General features: G+C 45.4%; 2 protein-coding genes across 6 annotated transcripts in view; one reads left to right on the top strand and one right to left on the bottom strand.

Annotated features, from left to right (window-relative positions):
- The window catches only part of HPS5 (HPS5 biogenesis of lysosomal organelles complex 2 subunit 2), an 89,782-nt gene extending 74,847 nt beyond the window's left edge, over positions 1 to 14,935 (bottom strand). For 2 of the 5 annotated variants that reach the window (XM_056130957.1, XM_056130950.1), the window contains exons 1-7: positions 10,921 to 11,576; positions 8,097 to 8,207; positions 7,546 to 7,610; positions 4,096 to 4,288; positions 2,729 to 2,862; positions 816 to 1,028; positions 169 to 240 (exon numbers count right to left, since the gene is read on the bottom strand). In XM_056130957.1, coding sequence (XP_055986932.1) covers positions 169 to 240; positions 816 to 1,028; positions 2,729 to 2,862; positions 4,096 to 4,288; positions 7,546 to 7,610; positions 8,097 to 8,207; positions 10,921 to 11,028 — 896 coding nt within the window. In that variant the 5' untranslated portion in view covers positions 11,029 to 11,576. The other 3 variants (XM_056130940.1, XM_056130924.1, XM_056130932.1) reach the window with 3 other exon arrangements.
- Positions 14,936 to 14,953: 18 nt separating this feature from the next.
- Positions 14,954 to 16,418, top strand: part of GTF2H1 (general transcription factor IIH subunit 1) — a 41,489-nt gene continuing 40,024 nt past the window's right edge. The window contains exon 1 of the mRNA XM_056130966.1: positions 14,954 to 15,214. The gene's annotated coding sequence lies outside the window, so the exon portion shown is untranslated. The remainder of the gene's footprint in view (positions 15,215 to 16,418) is intronic.

Here is a 16,418-nt window from a genome sequence, read left to right as displayed (position 1 = left end):
TGCCCTGCCCTCTGTGCTATTGCTCTGGTTCTATTCTCTAGTTTTCCAAAAATCATTTGACAAAAACAAAAACAAACCCCAAAGCCCCACCTTTAAAAGCTGAATGTCTCTTAACAAGAAATAAGAGTATTCTTAAAAAGAAAAAAAAAATTCAAGAGATAAACTTACCTAAGATGCAAGAGCTTGGGGAAAGACAAAGACTGGGGGGCTCCAACTGTATGATCATACTGAGGTTCTGATCTAGGAAGGAAAAACATCTGTTAACTATTCAATAACTAGGTTAAAATACCGGAAAATGCTTGCCCCCAAGATGAACTCAAGAACGTAACTACACCTACCCTCATTGTTTGAATCACATAAAAGTAAACTGATTAAAGCTTCTAGTTTTTCATAATCGTTTTTTGTTTGGTTTGGTTTTTGGGTTACAGGTGGTAGCACTCAGGTAGTACTAATTCTGACTCTGTGGTCAGGATCACACCCCAGGGTACTGAGGGTGGTGCTGGGGATCAAACCCAGGCCTCCTGCATGCATAACAAGCATGCACACAGTTCTTTAAGCACTTCTCTGTCCCCTATCTGAAATTTTTAGTAAAATTTCTGCTTTACTCTTAAAGGGCACAGTAAACTATTTTTTCTCTCCTTACCCTCTGTACAGGGGATCAAACCCAGGTCTCACAACTACAAGATAAACATTCTACCACTAAGCTATAGCCTCACTCCTACAAAATCTTGAACATATTATTAGAGTTTCAACCCAACCAACCCTTCCACGTAAATTCCACAAATATTCCCTGGATAAGCCACACAAACCATTACCTGAATGTAATCACAGGGAGAGGTGGGGTTGCAAGGAGTTTCTTAAACTGGTGTGTACTTAAAACTTCCCCATCAAAATTTACTTCCCACATCCTGGAGCCAGGACGAGCACAATATATTAAGGGTTGCTGGCCTGAAGAACATCTTATGGGGAAGAAACAAGTTCCATATTCTCCATCTCTTTCCTTGTTTCCAATTTTCCAGAACTTTTCCCTAGTGCCCCAAAAGAAAGAAAAACATGTTTAATTACCCAAACATGAAAACAATGACATGCAAATAAGAATGGCTATTATAACTCTACCATAATGTGCCTTTTCTATCAGTATTAATAATCACGTTAACTGGAAAGAATAATAAAATACAAAGGTCAAAGGTATGATTTGCCTTAAAGTATTTCTGGAAGCAAATAATTAAAAGAGGAAGCAATCCATTCTATTACTAGTCAGTATGTCATTTACAAACTCAGGGGCTCAGAATTAATATGAAGGCTTCTTTCAAATCTGTCGTCACTGTCCTTCCGTTGTTCATCAATTTGCTCAAGCAGGCCCAGTAATGTCTCCATTGTGACACTTGTTACTGTGCTTGGCATATTGAATACGTCAGGGATAGCTTGCCAGACTTTGCCATGCAGGTGAGATACTCTGGGTAGCTTGCTGGGCTCTCCGAGAGGGGTGGAGAAATCGAACCTGTGTTGGCCGGGTCAGCCGCGCACAAGGCAAACGCCTACCCACTGTGCTATCGCTCCAGCCCCTTTCCCCCAACAAAAAAAAAAATCAGTGCTGCAAACCACTGCATGCACTCTAAAATCCCACTTACAGCATCAAAGTCACTTTGGTTCTCTAAGCAACATGGGAACTATTGATCTACCACTCCAACCCTGTGTCCAGGTGGCTCCCTCACCATAAACACCCAAATAAACCCTGTACTTAACTCAAAATGTCAAGTCCTTCTGAAATTCATACCCTGGAACATTCCGTCTCCTTATGAATACACAACTTAAGTATATAAAAGACTATAAGTTTTGCACACAGGAAACAGTAATAAAGATGATCATAAATAATATCACTTCCTAAAAACATCTTTATTTATTCATAACTTACTGCCATCATTTCCCCTCTGACTTACTTATTGAATGATGGGGTCAGAGAGATTAAGACAGAACCTTTGAGTTAACTCTCTACTCCCTAGCTCTTTTTTTGTGTTTGGGTCACACCTGGCAGTACTAAGGGATTACTCATGGCTCTATACTCAAGAATCACTCCTGGTGGACTCAGGGAACCATATGGGTATTGGAGATTGAAGCAGGGCTAGCCGCATGCAAGGTAAGAGCCCTTCCTGCTATACTCTCTCTCTAGCCTTATAGCTCACTACTTATTTTGTTTTTGGGCCACACTTGGAGGTGCTCAGGGCTTACTGCTGGCTATGCACTTAGGAATCACTCCTGACAATGTCTGGGAACCATATGGGATGCCAGGCATAGAACCCTGGTCAGCCATATCCAAGGCAAGCGACATAATCTCTATACTCTCTTCAGCACCTTTATTTTATTTGTAAAACAAGCCTCTGTGCAGCGATCACTCCTGGCAGGATGTCAGACATGGCTCTCTCACCTCATTGCACAATCAACTAAGTATTTGTCTTACAGGTCTAATGAAGTATCTCAGTCTCCTCTCATTTCTTAGTACTCTCTAGTACTAACTTTTACTTAAATGGTTCCTTATTAACATCGATATAACTCGAGGGGATGCTAGGAATCACACCCAGGGCCTTGTATGAGCAGCACTGAGCCACACAGGACTCCAGGACTCTCACTGGTATCTGTGTAACTGAATGAGAGGCTTAGCTGAATGACACACTACACCTTCCAGTTCTAAAATTCCGTATATGCTCAAACTCATGACTGGTCTATATACCTCTCAGTGTCACACAAGAAGGAGCGAGTAAGTGAAGATATAAGTAGTCTCCCATCCAAATAATCTAACTGGACAACACAGGAGTCAACAGTTGTTATGTTCTGAACAGGAAACATCACAAAGGCCGCAGCTGCCTAGACAGAACATGACAAGGAAATAAAAGATTATTTTTCCAACATATACACATAACCTCTTTCTGTTAAGCTTTATTTTATTTATTTATTTTTGGTTGGTATTATTGGGTCACACTTGACTGTGCTAAGGGATCACTCCTGAGGATCAGGATTGTGCACATGCGGGTCATATGCCTGGGATCAAACCTGGGTCAGCTGTGCAGGACTTTACCTGCTGTACTATCTCACTGTCCCTTCTCTATCTTTTAAATGAAAGGAAGCTTGTGAGAGATATGAAATTTGTTGTTGTTGTTGTTTCTTTACAAGCCATTACCTGGCTATTGTCAGGGTTTACTCTGGCTCTGTGCTCAGGGATCACTCCTGGTGGTGCTCAGGGGATCATAGGGGATGCCAGAAATAGAACCTGGGTCCACCGGATGCAAGGCAAGCACCCTACCCACTGTATTATTGCTCCAACCTTCCCAGAAAGAAAATTTTAAATAAGCCAAAGGTAGTTAATTTGTATAGACATAAAATCATACCACCAGGAGTAATGTCTGAGTACAGAATCAGGAGTAAGTCTAACCCAGAGGACAACTGGGTGTGGGCCAAAAGAAACAGACCCTCTATTCATAATATTAAATTCATTCCAAAAGACTATATACCAAGTGTCAAAGAAAGTACTGCTGAGTGTTTCCCTTGTATGCAGCCTACCTGGGTCCATCCCTAGCCTCACATATAGTCCCCTTAGCACCACCCAGAGTGATCCCTGAGTACAGAGCCAGGATTAAATCCTGAGCACCCCTGGGCATGGAAAAAACCCAAAACAAACAAACAAAAACCTTAGGAAAAACAGAAAAACAGAAATCTGGGCAACTGGTACCATTTCTCTGGTTGCCATTTCATTCACACAACTAATAAACAGACATATTTCCTCCCCCCCCACACACATACTACATAGCATGCTATTGAAGAATGTTATAATTAGCAGTCATTTCAGATAATTAAGGGGTACTTACAAAAGACAAAGAACAAATTCCTTCAAGTTAGCTCACAACTCATTTTGAAACAGAATCAAGAAAAAGCAAGCAAGTTATTGTATGTACCATATACACACAATTCTCAAAGCTAATGGTCTAAACTCTAGATCTATTCTTCAAGAAATAAAAGATATATTATCGTTTAACTGAAATTCTATAAAAGGACACCTTATACCTTATCCACATGCACAAAGAACAATTGGATTATTCTCACCTTTGCTTGTTTGGATGCATTCAGTTTAATAGCAGTCACTTTCCCCATGTGATCACCTACAAAAACTCTAAGAATAGCTGTATCCCAACAGAGGGCAGTAATTTTTCGGCCTTTGTGTTCTGAAGAAACATAAATTCGTTCTGGTTTCCCACGGCGCTCTTGATTTAATTCCCAAACAACCACAAGACCTTGACTGCAAGAATTAAGTCACAGAAGTAAATTTTTGAGAACGGGGGAAAACGATACAATTGCATTATCTCACAGAATCAGCTATATTATATACACATGCAAAGTCCTGTTCTTCCTAAAAGAGGAAGTAGAAGGTCAAGTTACTAATTTTCTTGCTTCAGTCAAGCAATCGGTCAAGTTAGATGTTCTAAACCAGTGTTCCCAAAGTAGGTAATACTGTCTTCCCCACTCCCCAGCCTACCCGCAAGGACACTACGGTTATGAAGCAGACAGGTAGATGAGATGGCCTGGCAATCAGTTTGTAATAATCGGGGATGTAAAGGGCTGGAGCGATAGCACAGTGGTAGGGTGTTTGCCTTGCGCGCAGCCAGCCCGGCCGAGCCGGGTTCGATTCCTCTGCCCCTCTCGGAGAGCCTGGCAAGCTACGGAGAGTATCTCGCCCTCATGGCTGTGCCGAACACAGTTAACAACAAGTCTCAAAATGGAGGTATTATTGGGCCTGCTCGAGCAAATCGATGAACAACGGGAGGACAGTGTTTGTGTGTTGTAATAAAACCAAGATGAGATCTAAAGAAGTCAGCCATGTGTTACTAGCCCTAATGCAGCTAAACGCATTGTTGCAGGGCCCACACTGTGGACACAGGAACAGAGACTTTCACTGGTGCCAGGCCAGGCCTGGAGAAAGCTTGACCCCACTCCAGAGAGAAGCTCTAGTGGGAGCAAAGGATTATGATAAGGACATGAAGGCCAGCTACTGAAAGTTTCAAGTTCTTCTCCTTGACAATGTCGAAGCGATGGACTCCTTTTCTTGTTGTTATATACCCAGCAGTGCTCAGGGGTTACTACTGGCTCTATGCTTGGGGGTCCCTCCTGGTGTTGCTCAGGGGACCATATGGTGTGCCAGGGACAAAGCTGGGTCAGCATGCAGAGAAAACAGCCTAGCCACTCTACTACTGCTCTGGACCCAACAGACTCTCAGGAAAGCCTCTCATAGGGGTAGTTTGGGAGAAAAACCTATAAAACCAACCAAAGGCAAGCATCATGCCTCCCCATTCTGGAGTGGTTGGCATATTCACCTGAGATGCACATGCTCAGTTCTTTCCTTCTTCATTCCTCTAAGGAAGAGCTATTCTACTTGACTATTTGTCTCTTACTGAAATTCTCTTCTGTGAGGGAGAGATGACAGACCTGAAAAGTATGGGTAAGGCCTAGGACTTACTACCCTTTCCTGCAAAGAACAATTCCTCCCTCCAAGTCTGAGATTATGACTCCCTGAGAAATCAGGAGGCTGTGGTCATCCCTGATGCCGGGCAGAACAAAAGAAGTTCAGTGAAGCTTAACAGCTGCCTCGCGGGGCTGGTAGATGTGAGGTCTGTACTGAGCCAACTTTTATCACTGACTTTCCCCAGCCACTGGGGAGTGGAGAGGGAAGTAGGCAAAGAGGGAAGTAGGCCAAGAGTCACCTGCAATAGTTGTACTGTCAGGTGCAACTGGGGAATTTTCTGTTTGTTTGCTTAAAGAAAGTTGATTTCTAGGGGACACAGTGCTGTTTCTTACTTCCCCCTAAAAAAGCAATAGACCAAATAATTTTGCAAATCTCTGCTCTAAATTGTTACCCTTCCTTCTCTTTTAATGGCATTGAGATCTGTCCCACATTAACATTTTCCACAAACACTAGAGAGATCAACAAATCTACTCCTGTTTGCTAGGGGCTGAGATGTCCCTAAGGACACAGGACTCTCAAATGCTCAAACTGGGATATGCTATGCAAATCCTAACAAGTCTACAGCCACAACTGTTTAGCAGTTGTGGGGGCTGAAGAAATAGTATAGTAGGCAAGGTGCTTTCAATGCACATAACCACCTGGGGTTCAATCCCCAGCACCACTAATGGCCCCCAGGAGTTGTGTCCTACCAAGAGCAATCCCTAGGCATAAAGCCAGGAACATACCCTGAACATAGTAAGGCACGCCCATAAGCAAACAAACAAACACAAGTATTTGTGGGATAGGGATCAATAGGTTGGAGCATATGCTTTGTATATAAAAGGCCTAGATTTGTACCCTGGCACTGCATGGTCATCTAAGCACCATTAGTGAGCCCTGAGCAACTGAGCAGTGGCCCTTGAAGACCCCTGTGTGTGACACAAAAGCAATTAAATAAGACAAAAAAGTGCATTTGGATAGCCCAGGAAAGAGCTTAAAAAAATGGAGTGAATATTTTGGATGCGAAAACATTGACTTTGAGTAATGGTCCTACATGTTACCCCAAGCACCACTAGGAGTGGCCCCTGACCATTGCATTAGAATTAGTCACCCAATCACAGGTGGTTTTTAGGCCACAACTGGTGGTACTCAGGGATCACACCTAAAAGTGCTTAGGGGGCCATAAGTGGTACCACAGATCAAACCTGGGCTAGGTGAGTGTAAGGAAAGTGCCCTACTCATTGTACTATCTCTCTAGTCCAGAGTTTTAAAATTAGATAGACTTAAAAATAGATAGCTAGCACAGAGAACCAGCCGCTTGGAGCAGAAAAGCAAATGGACTTGTGTTGATGCGCACCACCAAGCCTGCCCGGAGGGGGAAGGGCGTTGACCGGCCCGCCCGCTCCTCTCTGGAAAGAAAGATGGCGGCCGCACGGGAGCCTTGTGGAAAGCGGGTTTGAGCCGGGCTCGGGGAAGCGGCGGGGACCTCATGGGAAGGGGGGCTTTGTGGGCCGTCCCCCACGCCCCACCGAGGTCGCCGGCTGCCCCCCACGAGCAGCTCTCCGGCACGGCCACGACTCCAGGGCACAGAAATCAATCTCTTAACTAGCTAACTTTTAATAGAAATTCTTCCAGGGTCAATAAGTAAAATAGCAGAAATTCAAAACCGCGCGGCCGCTATCGCGGCCGCGTGACATCATTTTATTCTTAAACCAAGTTGTAGAAAGCAAATCATTTCACAACGCTGTTTCAGCATGTCTGATTGGGGGGGGGGGGTGGGTCGTAAACTCTAAACAATAATTGTGCATCTTCTATCGAAATAATCTATCTAGTCAAAGTAGATAGAGTATTAACTAGAACTCATCTGCCTCATAAGAATTGGGAGGGGTGGGAGGTGGGGGTCTATTGGGGTTCGGGGTTAAAAATGAGTATTGGTAAAGGGAAATGTGTTCGGTATCTACATGACTGAGACCTAAACCCGAAAGCTCTGTAACTTTTCCCACAGTGATTTAATAAATAAATAAATTATAAAAAAAAAAAAAAAATAGATAGCTTACCTGGTAGCCACAGCCACATAATCATCATCATGTAAGCAACAGGCAACCTGAGAAATGGCACCTTCCTAGAAAAGTAAAAAAGTAAGGACAGTGATGAAAGGTATTTTTTAGAACTCCAGTGGTGGGAGAAATACGGTAACTTCATTACACTAAAAATATAAACGTTACTTAGAATTAAATAAAATTTTAAAATGTTAATGCTTAAAATTATTATTTTGTTTTGTTTTGCTTTTTTTTTGGGGGGGGGATACACTCAGTAGTGCTCAGGGCTTACTTTGAATTCAGGGATCACTTCTGGCAGAGCTCCAGGAAACGTATATGGTACAGGGGAGAGAACAGAGTTGGCTGTGTGCAAGGCAAGTATCTTATTTGCTGTACTCTCTCTCCTGTTCCCATGAAACAATTTTTTAATAAGAAAAATATTAGGCAGTTTCTCAAAAATGGCACTTTAAAATCTTTCAAATCTTAAATTTTATGGTCCCCATAACAAATATCTCTATAATACAGAAATTCGCATTGAATGGTGTGTGACAAGGTGTTTTTAACCTTACCTTGTGTGAAAGAAAAAGTCTGTGCTTCCAGCCTTCTTTCTGAATTAGATTGAGTCCTCCTCCTGAACTGCCCAAAGCCAACCATTTCCGAGATACAGCTATGCTTGTGCACTAAAAACATGGAGGCAAGTGTGAGATCGTCACAGTCTCATAACCAAAAATACTAGTCACTGTAAGTACCAAGGATCTGCGTATCAGTGTCTTCCCCTAACCCCAACCTTAGCTCAGACAACCATTCTCATTCTAGCATAATAAAAACATGGGAAAATACGACACTTAACATATTTTTTGTATGTAAAATTTAAACAACCAAAAACAAACAAGCTTAAAAAAAATCACAATGAACTCTTTAAGACTACAGATAAAACCCTGGCAATTGTCAGAGGCAAAGGGGAAGGAGGTGGGGAGCACAGAGGATGAGCCTCATCACAGAGACCGCATTAGAACTTTGGTGGTGTGTGCAGAGATGTTTTTACACAGAAAGGTTGGAAGTGGTACCCAAAAATTTATTAGGTATTGTAAACCAGGACTGGAGCGATAGCACAGCGGTAGGGCGTTTGCCTTGCATGCAGCCAGCCCAGCCGAGCCGGGTTCAATTCCTCCGCCCCTCTTAGAGAGCCCAGAAAGCCGTCACGGTCACTGTCACTGTCCTCCTGTTGTTCATTGATTTGCTCGAGCGGGCCCAATAACGTCTCCATTTTGAGACTTGTTACTTTTTTGGCATATCGAATACGTAACTGGGCTCGCTTGAACAAATCTACTGTAAACCAATAGTAAATTCAAAAATAAATTTTTGCACCTTCCCATGCTCAGGAGGCATGAGAGCAGCAGGCCGGCTGTTCAAGGGTCTAAGGATGCAGTGCTGTTGGGACGCTGAGATGCCAGGGCAACCGCAGTGGTGCTCGGGGTCTCCTAGGCTGCACCTGCACCAGTGGGAATTGGAATCCAGGTCAAGGTATGTGCTAGTTATGTGCCTAACCCCTGTACCTTCTCTCAGCTCAAAAACCAATGAAATTTCCATCTAACAAAAATAGAAAGTGAGGCCAGAGAACTAGAACAGAGGTTAAGGAACCTGTCTGGAATGTGGCTGACCCCAGCTGGATCCCAACAACTCATAGTCCTCCAGAGCCAGGAGTAGCTTCTGGCAGGCACGGCTCCCAAACCTACCACACTTCCCCCAACAGAAAGAAAAGCACAGAAGAAGTTACAGCTTAAAATTTTTAGCTGAATCTCAAAATGGAATGAATAGGCTCAACTACATAAATGAATAATCTCTTTCATCCCTCCTCTGCCCAGGGCAAAAGCCAGTTATTGGACCATGCACTTTTTGTAATTTAGCCACATAGTTCCAGTGATGACCACAGTGATGAAAGAAAGTCTGAGATACTGTTCTCCAGGAGGCCCTGGAAGAAGAGGGGGGTCCAGGTGGTCAGCAGTATCTAGAATGCAACTGGGAGGCACTTTCTTGTTGCTTGCTTAAAGAAGGTAGATTTCCAGGGGATTGTGGAGTGATTCTTTTTCTGCAAAGGGGCAATAGGCTAGATAAATACAGGAAGTTCTAGGGGGATAAGCAACCACCTTTATCATTTGTTCACTTAAAGCAACTCTGGCTTGCAAATTTAGAATAAAATACCCAAAGCTCCTCAGCTAGGGAGATTGTAGAGGACACAGACACAAATCACTGTACTATTATGTCTCCCTGGGTTCATCAAACAAAGCAACAAGCATGCAGGACTCAATACCCTGCAGCAAAGACAGCTGATGGGTTAAGAGTTGATGAACAGACATCCCAACTTGCTTGAAAAACACCCTATGCTTTTCACACTTTTTCACACTATGAAAAGCACTGCAACTTAAGTCCAGCGAAGTCTCTTTAGCTTAATTTCTGGAAAGTTAAATTTCTGGAAAAGCTTTACCTTCTGAGAAAAAAGGCAGTCTAAAGAAAAGAAAGACTTTGCTTTTGGCTTCTACTTTCTTAATTGAGACGCTAATGGAACATTAGACTGGAGCCAAGACTCTTACAACAGTGACTAAAAATCAACAGAGACAATGATACAACAGGAAAGAGGATATCCTTTATTATATGAAATCCAGAGACACTAACCCCCAATGAGGTCAAACACATTATTTATTGCTTAGGCTATTATTAGGGTATTTTGTAACTTGCAACTGAAAAAAAAGTCTAACTGATCCTCATAACTGCTCATATTCCTTTGCCTGCTTCTTCTTATTTTCCCCTGCTCAGCTATAAAGTGTTTTGGGTAGGAAGAAAAGTGTTAGGAATAAAATTATTCTGGAATTAATTAGAAAACTTTGCTTTTTTGAAAATAACTAGGTAACTTTGAATAAACCTGATCTTAATTAAAAAAAAAAAGTACGTTTTGAGAGAGGAACATAATTTCTTCTTTCCACAAAATACAATGGGAGTATACTTATTTAATATACCACATTTACTTCAAATATGGTTCTGAGAGAAGACAGTAACATGACTGAGTAGGGAAAAACATTTAATCATAATTGTGGACATGAAAGAAAATTTCAAATGTGACAGCTCAAAAATAAATCTATACTCGATCATTGTATAACTGAAACCCAAGCACCAAAATTTGAAAGTCTACAACTGTACCTCATGGTGTTTCACTAATAAAAATAAAAATTAATAATAATAATAAATAAATCAAGAACGAGTCTCAACATGCCAGTATTCAATGCAACGTATTCTTAGCACAAGCGTCTATAAAACAAGAGTGCAGAAACATATGTGACAGTGCATACGAACAAATGAATATGAAAATGAATCTGATACAAGTATCAATAAATTCACCTTTAGACGACTGGAATCTAATCGTAGGGCTGAGAGTAATGGATCGAGGGACTCAAATTCTGCAAGAACATGGCTGAAGGACTCCGGTATCACTGGCACAGAAGTCATTTAGCCAGACACTTGAAATTACGTTGAGTGATAGTCCCAGTATTCCTCAATAAAACCTGCAAACATACACAAAAACAATTTAAGAAGTTCACCATCCATTCAGCATGAATTTAATGAAATTGTGGAGAACATAAGGAAACTTTGAAGGGGATATGGTGCTGTACTGCAAAAGTGCTTTGTTAAGTGGAAAGAAAACATTTATCAGCAGCATATACAACAGAGAGCTTGTACCCTGACCCTGAAACTCCCAGAAAATCAAGTTCAGATTCTCAGGGAATGCAGAATGGCTTCCACTCTATTCATCCAACAGTGTGAGAAAGCAGAATGAATGGACACTATAGGAGTTCGGAATAAAATCTACCCTGTGTTCCTAAAATAAAATAGCAACTATGTAGCATTTTTCTGAATTGTAAACCTTCTGTCAGAGTCTCTTATTAAAGGTCAATCTATAAAACCCATTTAAACCCTCACCCACAAATTCAATAATTACCAGCTATCATTTAATAATGCTCAGTAGTAATACTACTGGAGCCCTCTCTCCCAGCTATCAGTAAAGTTATATAAATAAATGCATCGGTTAAGAATGCAAGGAATTAGGGCCTCAATGAGAGTACTAAGAATCTGATAAGCTGGAGAAATAGTACAAAGGGTAGAGCACTAGCCTTGCATAGGGTCAACCTGGGTTTTATCCCTGGTGTGTCCCCCGCTCCATCCCCTGTACTGCAAGGAGTTATCCCTGAGCACAGAGCTAGGAGTTAGCCCTGTGCACTTCGTGGTATGGCCCCATAACAAAACAAAACAAAACAAAATGTCAGTAAGAGATCTGAGACGGCCAGAGCTATAGCAGAGCAGGTAAGGCATTTGCTCTTTCCTGACATCCCATATGGTCCTCTGAGCACAGCCACAAGTGGTTCCTGAGCCCAGAGCCAGGAGTAGCCCCTGAGCACAGTGCCAGGAGTAAGCCCTGGGCACAGGTGGGTGTGGCCCAAAACCAAAACATATTTTTAAAGAGACCGGAGATTTGATAGAAGGAATAAGAAAAATAAAACTAGCAGATGCCAAATACCAATGAGAACAACTTAAATGCTCCAATATAGATGTTCAAGTATTCTCAGGCTGAAAATTGCATTAATTTCCAGGAAAAAAACTGTTTAAGAAAATTCTACCCACAGGGTGGTGGGGGTTTGGGGTGGGGTGGGGTGGGGTGGTCAGAGCTATAGGTCAGTGGGTAGGGCGTTTGACTTGCACACTGCTGATCAGGGATTTTGAGCCGCACCTGGCACCTAACATGGCCCCCTGAGATCCCTGGATGCAAAGTCAGAAGTAAGCCCTGAGCATAGCCAGCTGTGGCCCGCAAACAAAAATTCTATCCACAGGCCAGTCGTAGTATCCAGCCTCTGTGGGTTCCACCCCGAGCATCTTATATGATCCCCCCAGGCACTGCCAAGAGTGATTCCTGAAAGCAGAGCAGGTGCAAGCACTGAGCATAGCCAGGTATGGAGCAAACCCCCCCCCCAAAAAATTCTACCCATTAATTTTAACTTTTTTCAATCCTTTGTTCAATCCTTTGATGGGTCTCATTCTCCTAAAAAGCCTTGAATATAATCTCAGGGCTAGGATGAAAGAGACGTTACTGGGGCCTGCTTGAGGCAATCGACGATTAACAGGATGATGAATGATGAATGAATGAAACTTTTTTCAATCCTTTGTTACCTGCCAATTGAGAATAAAAACCAGAAACTGGGGCCTGAGAGTTGCTCAGGGACAACTGCCAGTCTTACAAGTGTGAGGCTTCAAGTTTGACTTCTGGAACCTGCCCATGAGCACCAAGTACATTCCAGGCATTCTTTTAAGGTCACAAGACAGGAAAAAAAGTTCTAATACTCTTTGAGAAGGAAGAAAGCACTCTAACTTTTTGTTGTTTGGGGGCTACGCCTGGCAATGCTCAGGGTCATTTCTGGCTTTATGCAAAAGGATCACACTGGTAGAGCTCAGGGACCATGAGGCGTGCTAGGGATAGAATGCTTGGCTGTGCAAGGCAAGCTCCTAACTGGCTGTACTACTGGGCCTGCCTCCTACTACCATATACTTTTTATTGCATATACAGGCTTATTTTCTGCAAACAATACTATTCTTGATAAAGCTTGACCATTACTAGAAGAACGGCATTCCAGAAAAGAAGGGGGCTGGAGTGACAGTACGGCAGGTAAGGTGTTTGCCTTGCATGCCACCAACCAGCGTTCAATCCCTAGCATCCCGATCCCTAGCATCCCTTTCGATCCCTAGCATCCCATTCGGTGCCCTGAACACTGCCCGGAGTAATCCCTGAGTGTAGGCCAGAAGTAATCCCTGAGCATCGCAGGGTGTGGCACAAAAACAAGCAAAACAAAACAAAACAAAAAGAAAGAAAACCTTTCTGATTTTTTTTTATGGAAGGAAGAGGGTGTCGCACTCTGAGATATTGGGAACTACTATACTATGTGAATTGGTCCTGGTAGTGCTTGGGGACCTATCTTGAAAAAAAAAACTCAAAAATTTTGAGAAATCATGATCTAAGAGATTTTATCTTCTCTGGTCCTTTTCATTAACTTATATTTTAGGATCTAGCAAATTACCAAGTATTGTGTAAATATTTACTACAAGGTTCTGTACAAACCTTCAGTAGTTCTTCCATGATCTACCATATTATCCCCATCTCTTTATCCAACTTCGTTTCCCATCTTACATTCTCCTGTTCTTCATCTGAGTTATCTTTGATACCCTATTCATTCTAAAACTTTATGCTTCCGTGATTTATTATGTTTCTCTTTAATCTTCCCCCACCTATCTTAATGTTTCCGTAATGATGAATTTGAATTTTTTTTCATGAAGTATGCAATAGGGCCAGTCTAGCAAAAACTAAACAATTAGAAACTGCTCCATAAATTATTACTTAAGACAATGAGACAACCTCTTCTGAGGGGCTGGTTTGCCCAACGTCACAAGATTTGTTAAGAGCTGAGACCAGAATTATTTCTCCCGAGTCCAAATCTAATCATTTTCCTGCATGGTAGATAACGTAAAGAGAGCAGCAGGATCTAAAAGAGGTTTCTCTCATCCTCCTAGCACTCATTTTACCAAGGTTTGTCACAACGTTTGCTCTCACACACCAAAATGCGTAACAGGGCTCACTCAGTATTGAAGGCAGAAAGAAGGAAGCAAAGCCAAGAGACAGGGTAGAAAAGGAAGCAGGAGAGAACTGCTCTATCTCCATCCGAAAAACGAATCATCAGAGCACAACTTCTTCCCCCATCGGCCAGAAATGACTCACTCGTTCCTGCACTCAACATTCAGACTGCCTGGAGGAGCCCTTAGAAGCGTAGCAACTTGAACACTGCCTTCAGACCTGTCAAGGCCAGGAGGAGCCTCCGGGAGCAAGATTTCCAAGCCAGGCTCCCAGACGACCTGCAGGAGCCCGGAGGTCTCAGGCCCCGCCAAACTTCCAGGCTGTCTGAGTCCAAGCACCCTCGGCAGCTCGGCGCCTCCAACCCGCACCGGGAGGAACTGAGAAGTGCACCTGCGCTTCGGGCTTCCCTCCTGCCCCCCCCCATCCCCGCCCCGCACCCGGCGGCTGACGTCATCCCCGAGCGCCGGGGACGCCGGGACAGCGCCGGTAAACGGTACTTCCGAGTCACGTGACAGGTGACGCCCCCTGCTCGCGCGTGGGTCCCTCCCCCTCAGGCCGCGGTCGCAATTACGCTCTCGGTGGCCTGGAGTCGGCGGGCCGCTGTTGGCAAGACTAACGCAGCGCCGGGCGGCACGGGAGAAGCTCGGAGGCCCCAGGGGTGAGCCAGCCACGATCCCGGAGCCCTTTGCGGCTTGAGGTCGGCGAGAGAAATAAAAAAAAATGAAGCCGGCGGGAAGCGGCGAGGGAGGGAGGGAGGGAACGGGCGGAAGGTGTCATGGCGGCCGCGCTCGGGGGTCACGTGGTGCCCCCTCCCTCCGCCGGCCCGCCCCGGCGCTTCCGGTCACGTGCCCCTCAGCGTTCTCGCTGCCAGCGATGGAGGCGAGACCCCCCGGCCACAGAGGCGGTGGCGACGGCGGCGGCTCCCGGCTCTCAGCCTCTTCCCGGCGGCGGCTCTAGAGGAGCGCAGCGGAACGCGGCCCGCTTCCTGGCTTCCTTCGCCGGGCTCGCAGCCCCCCGCCGGTAAGTGGAGCCCGAAGAATGGGGGGGATGGCGTGGGGGGGAGGGCGGCGGGAGCTGACAGGCCCGGGGGCTCACGGTGGCGGCGCGAGCCCGCCGCCCCCCTTGGCGCTTCCTCCGCCCCCACGCCCGGCCGCCGCCGCCACCGCGGCTTCCCGAGCCTGTGGCCGCCGTGGGCTCCCCGCACGCCGCGGGGCCGAGGCCAGCCCCGAGTGTCTGTCGACTTCCTGTAGGAACGCTAACTCCCTCCTCCCCCCCACCCCCCACATCCCTCCCGCTTTCCCCGAGAGCCAGGCCTCGGCCGTGGGAGACGGCCCGGGGTGGGTGGAGGACGTGGAGGCCCCTCCCGGGAACGCGGTCCCCCACCCCCACCCCGCCGCTCTCCCGTTAGGAAACGTGCCCGTTGTGCCCGTGGGGCTCCGCGCCGCCTGCAGGAGCGCCCGCCGGGCCCCCCCTCACCTGTCAGCTCGCTGCCCTCCGCCCGGACACGTGCCCGGGGTCGCGGGCGGGCGGGCGGGCGGGCGGGCAGCTTGCAGCCACGGCCTCCCCCGGACCCCTGGACGCCTGGAAATTGACGCTTGCCGGTTCTGCCCCGACCCCGGAGGCCCAGAGGCAAGGCAATCTGGGAGGCCTGGATCCGATTGATAAATCGGAAGACACACAGTTCTTAGGGCCTGTAAAATGGCCGAAGGCAGGAGGGGGTGGGGGACGGGATTCAAATTTTACTTTTGCCCATTATTAGCAAGAAGTTTAAAGAAATATATAGCAATGGGCCTGAGCCATAGTACGGTGGGAAAGGTGCTTGCCTTGTACGTGTCCCCCTCCCCCAAGTTTGATCCTCAGCAGCTCATATACACCCCCGTGCCCCCTCCCCAGCCCTCCAGGAGTGATCCCGGAGCACCGCCAGGTGTGACCCTAAAACAAAACACAACGAAAGACATACCCAATGTAAGTGATTTGGAATAACCCTTGTAGTAAGCATGGACTAAAAGGCGTGGAACAACGCGTCCCAATGAATTCTTACTCAGAACCTCAATAAATGGAAAGCAGGGGGCCCAGCTGGCGTGGAGTTTGGGAGGTCAAGCCCCAGGCACTTATTTCCTCCCCCTTGAAAACCCAGTTTGAAGTGCAATGAACCGGCGTTTGGTGTTTAAAACTTGGAAATTCTGGGCCAGGAATGTGGTTCAGTCGGAGAGCTTTGGCGTGT

Source organism: Sorex fumeus, unplaced genomic scaffold (assembly GCF_029834395.1).
Source record: "Sorex fumeus unplaced genomic scaffold, SorFum_2.1 ptg000007l, whole genome shotgun sequence".
In the NCBI taxonomy this organism is placed as follows: domain Eukaryota; kingdom Metazoa; phylum Chordata; class Mammalia; order Eulipotyphla; family Soricidae; genus Sorex; species Sorex fumeus.
Note: the sequence above shows the minus strand (reverse complement) of the source record. Positions and strands in the feature narration are given on the sequence as shown.